Source organism: Etheostoma spectabile, chromosome 19 (genome assembly GCF_008692095.1).
Source record: "Etheostoma spectabile isolate EspeVRDwgs_2016 chromosome 19, UIUC_Espe_1.0, whole genome shotgun sequence".
In the NCBI taxonomy this organism is placed as follows: domain Eukaryota; kingdom Metazoa; phylum Chordata; class Actinopteri; order Perciformes; family Percidae; genus Etheostoma; species Etheostoma spectabile.
In genome coordinates, this window is record NC_045751.1 from 17976614 (window position 1) to 17980461 (window position 3848).

General features: G+C 38.3%; 1 protein-coding gene across 6 annotated transcripts in view; it reads right to left on the reverse strand.

Annotated features, from left to right (window-relative positions):
• Positions 1–3848, reverse strand: part of nrxn2b (neurexin 2b) — a 743906-nt gene that overhangs the window by 409609 nt on the left and 330449 nt on the right. For 5 of the 6 annotated variants that reach the window (XM_032544413.1, XM_032544414.1, XM_032544412.1 and 2 more), the window contains one exon: positions 2389–2412. The exons of the other annotated variant lie outside the window; for it this stretch is intronic. In XM_032544413.1, coding sequence (XP_032400304.1) covers positions 2389–2412 — 24 coding nt within the window. The remainder of the gene's footprint in view (positions 1–2388; positions 2413–3848) is intronic. 6 annotated transcript variants of the gene reach the window in all.

Consider the following 3848-nt stretch of genomic DNA (forward strand, 5'->3'; position numbering starts at 1 on the left):
GCAGAATTCCATTAGACAACACAAACAGACAAACTATTAAGTAAAAAAACAAATACACCATCTGGCAAGATGCAGCAAAATGGGAAAGTAGTAGGGGAGTAAATGTAATTGCAGGTCACCACGACACCAGACAAATGGGGAAAGGGAGAGAGCTTTCAATGCTGAGGTTTACACGAAAATGCAACAGAAAAAAAAAGACACATCTAGAAGCGTGTTCAACAGACTGACACGTGCTGGGCTAGAGCAGCACTTACACACTGTGAGTATGCTGATGGGAAGATGTTCTAGCCGAAACATGCAAACAGGGTGCAGGGATACAACCACTGGATACTGTGAGTTTGGGGGTGGAAGTGGGATAGGATGGGGCCATTGTCAGCAATCACAGATGAAATCAACAGAAATGAGAGGGTTTTTTAAAGAATAGGGAAAACTGAGAGGGGAGAGAGGACATCCCTGTATTGGTGAATAGAGCAATCAGTATTCCAATGGTGGGACATCATTACTATCCCTGTCCTCCGCGCTATTGGACACAAACACATCTACACTCCAGACATGATTGCAGTCCTCATTAAGCCTCCACTACAATTTCACCACGGAAATTTCGGAAGTGAGCTTAAAATTGCTTCATCACTTTCGTCAAATTTGAGCCAAAACTGAGTGAGTCACTACTAGATACAGTGGCTCATAACATTTTTCTTGCTGTGATGGATTGGGCGGATTCATTCGTTGGGGCACCAATTCTCTATTCACCCAAAAAATGAAAGTCTGTCTCCCCTCGGTACATTTTTCCCTTTTTTTTTGTTTCAGCAAGATAAGATGTGAGGTCATTATTCATTTTAGTAAGTTGATTTTGAAGTTAAACTTATAGAAGTAAAAATATAAATAAAAAAACAAGATAAAACATAAAATATCAAATAAATAAAAAAGCAAGAGGGTGTGGCTAACATGTTTCATGGCCGTATTGATTATATTAGGACAATTGATATATGTATGTATATACGTTAGCCATGATATATACATATACATATATACTCAATGCAATCTGTATATAAAAAAAACACAAAAAATAAATAAATAAATAAAGATTAGGAAGGGGGTTTCAAATCTCTTCATGCAAGGAGTGAGGCCAGTAAAGTATAAGCAATATAAGTTAGTGTTAGTGTTAATGAGGGGTCGATCGCACACAGTTCAGATTTTCCCAGGCAGTTTCCTTTATGGTCTGCATCAATGTCCAGACAGCTTCTGTTATTGATTCAAAAGTCCAGTGAAAACAAGTAAGACTGATAAAAACTACTAAAATAAGGTCAAAGTTAGAGAGTCTTCGGTTTATGGGCATAATTATCTACACCTTATTTTGGCAAACTCCCCCCAGTTTGCAGCTTAATAAAAGGTGCAATTTGCCATTTTATTTTTCATTTATGAGCTTTCGTCAATACTCTTGGGTTGATTTTCTGCACCGGGGGTCAGGGGACTAATGCCACAAGCACTTTATTAAGTGTGTACATGTGTGGGTAAGAGCCTGAGTGTGTTCGGATGCAGGTCTGGTAACAGCCCCATCTCAATCATAAATCAGCCTCGGGCCACTAATGGGATCAAACCCTCATTTGAGGTCTACTTTACAGCGAGGGCTCTGGCCACTAAATCAAGAGTTGTAAATACTCTTCACGACTCCATAAACCACAGGATGGAAAGCCAAGATCCCCGGTCGCTCCGTAACAGCCTGGCCAGGTCCAACTGAGGATACGTAGGAAGATTCTCTCATCAGGGCAATTTCTCTTAAGCTGGGAAAATTAATTAACTAATGAACTGCTTTTTTAGCGTTGGATTTTACTTCCCCTCACTGGAGGTGCTCCAATAGGCTATTTGTGTGCTTGAGAAGTCTGCTGTGTACGCTCACTTCATAGGGTTCTTCTAAGAAAATAAATCAGGAGGAAACAGGGATTAACGAAAAAAGTAAAGGTTAACTGTTGATACTTTTCTAGAAAATATCTTGCATTATGATTCTTTATTTCTTCATACGGATCGTGTTTGAAGTAAAAGAAAAATAAATAATAAGGGGCAGAAAATAAACAGCAAAACAAAAAATAAAATCTTAAAGTCTAAAAATTATGTTATTTCTATATCTTTTTGGGCAGACCTCTTTGGATAAACACGCCAATTCTTTTTTTAGGAAGGGGGGAATTGGATGGCAATAAAAAGCAATAATATATAGAGAGAAGAAGGCTAAAAGAAAAACAGAGAGGTGGAGATTTTCAGCTACCTTGGAATTGATGGCGGATTGTACTTTCAGTAAAGCAAACAGAATAGAAAGAGGTAACGGGAAACCCAGGGCAAACCAAAGTATAAGACAATTAGAATGATATCTACCATATAATGCAGTTTGTTTACCATAGCGTGTCCAATGCCTGCGTGCTTCAGGAGAAAACAGGGGGAGGAGAAAGAAAAAAAAAATAATGACAAACCTTAAACTCAAGAAAACACACCTCAACCCCAAAAAAGTGGCAGCGAAAAAAGAAAAGAAAAAAAAAATCGCCTTTTGTAAAAAGCAGCTTCTCCTTTCAATAACAGAAAAATAACCTAATACTGAAATATAAATTTAAAAGAAAATATATTTCCTATTGTTTGTATAGTAAAACATCCAAATAAAGAAATAAAGAAAGCAATTGTGTAATTAGTTTGTTTTAAAAGGGTCATCTACAAAAGAAAATAAAACTAAAAGGTATAAAAGGATACCAATATTTGTTAGTATGCAAGTCACAAGTTAAGTAGAGAAAACAACAGATGGTTCACATTCCGTGAGTGACACAGTGTTAGTTGTTGAAATCATAAAAGGTAAGGGAAAAGAAAATCCACCAATGAAAAGAATCAAATAGGAAGAATTCTGAAGCTTGTTGTTAGTAAAAGAGACAATAGTTAGCAAATCAACTTCCACAGGGGTGATTTGGGTAATTTTGATGGGGATGCTTGTTTTAAGCGGGGAAAGGGGTCAGGGAAAAGCACATCATTATAAATATTCACTCCGAGGGGTAATCTGGTCGGCGGGCTTGGCTGGCGATACTGGGCATGGCCAATCATGTCTTGATGACTTGAACGTGTGCTAATCTCTTAGCAAAATGCCCCCAAGTAGGCATAAGGGGCTAATGTGATATATGCAAGAGAAAACCAAAAATTTATTATTGCATTGTTAAAATGTACAATTGTGGTAAAAACTACATGTTCAGTGATGTGAAATTATCGGGGGCATTTAGGGAAACAGAAATAGTTTAGCATACTCTCACTGAGCAGGAGAGAAAAGGATAGAGAAGGGACAAGAGAAAGACAGAGGGATTTCATTGGGAGTACTGGTATCTGCAGCTTCCTGAAAGAGAGAGAAATGTCCATTTAGTCATTTAAGGCATTTCCACAATAAAGAGCAATGCATGTGGTCCCTGGAGAGAGAAAAGCATGCAAATTTCAACAGGAAATGGAAATGTATGGATCGAAAAATAAAGGAACCGTAGTGTGGCAAATTGTATTCCTATAGCATGTGCATTGTCTTTTCAACACCATGCCACTGCTATGGCAGGACAGCTGATGGAAAAGGTGACAGTTCTGAGAATAGGGCCAAACTTCATTTTGCGGCCTTCAGTTCAGTAGTATGTGTAGTCTGTTGCTAGTCCAAAATAAGTTCAGTTGCTAGCTTCGATCATAAGGCAGCCCAGCAGATTATTATTTAAAACCGATAAATCAGATTCAGATTTCTGGGGTGCTCATGGCCATTTAATAAGCTGCAAGGAAGTAACATACTGTGAATGGTGCACTTTCAGTGAGAGACTCATTCTCCCAAAATGCACCACAGAGCGCCACAG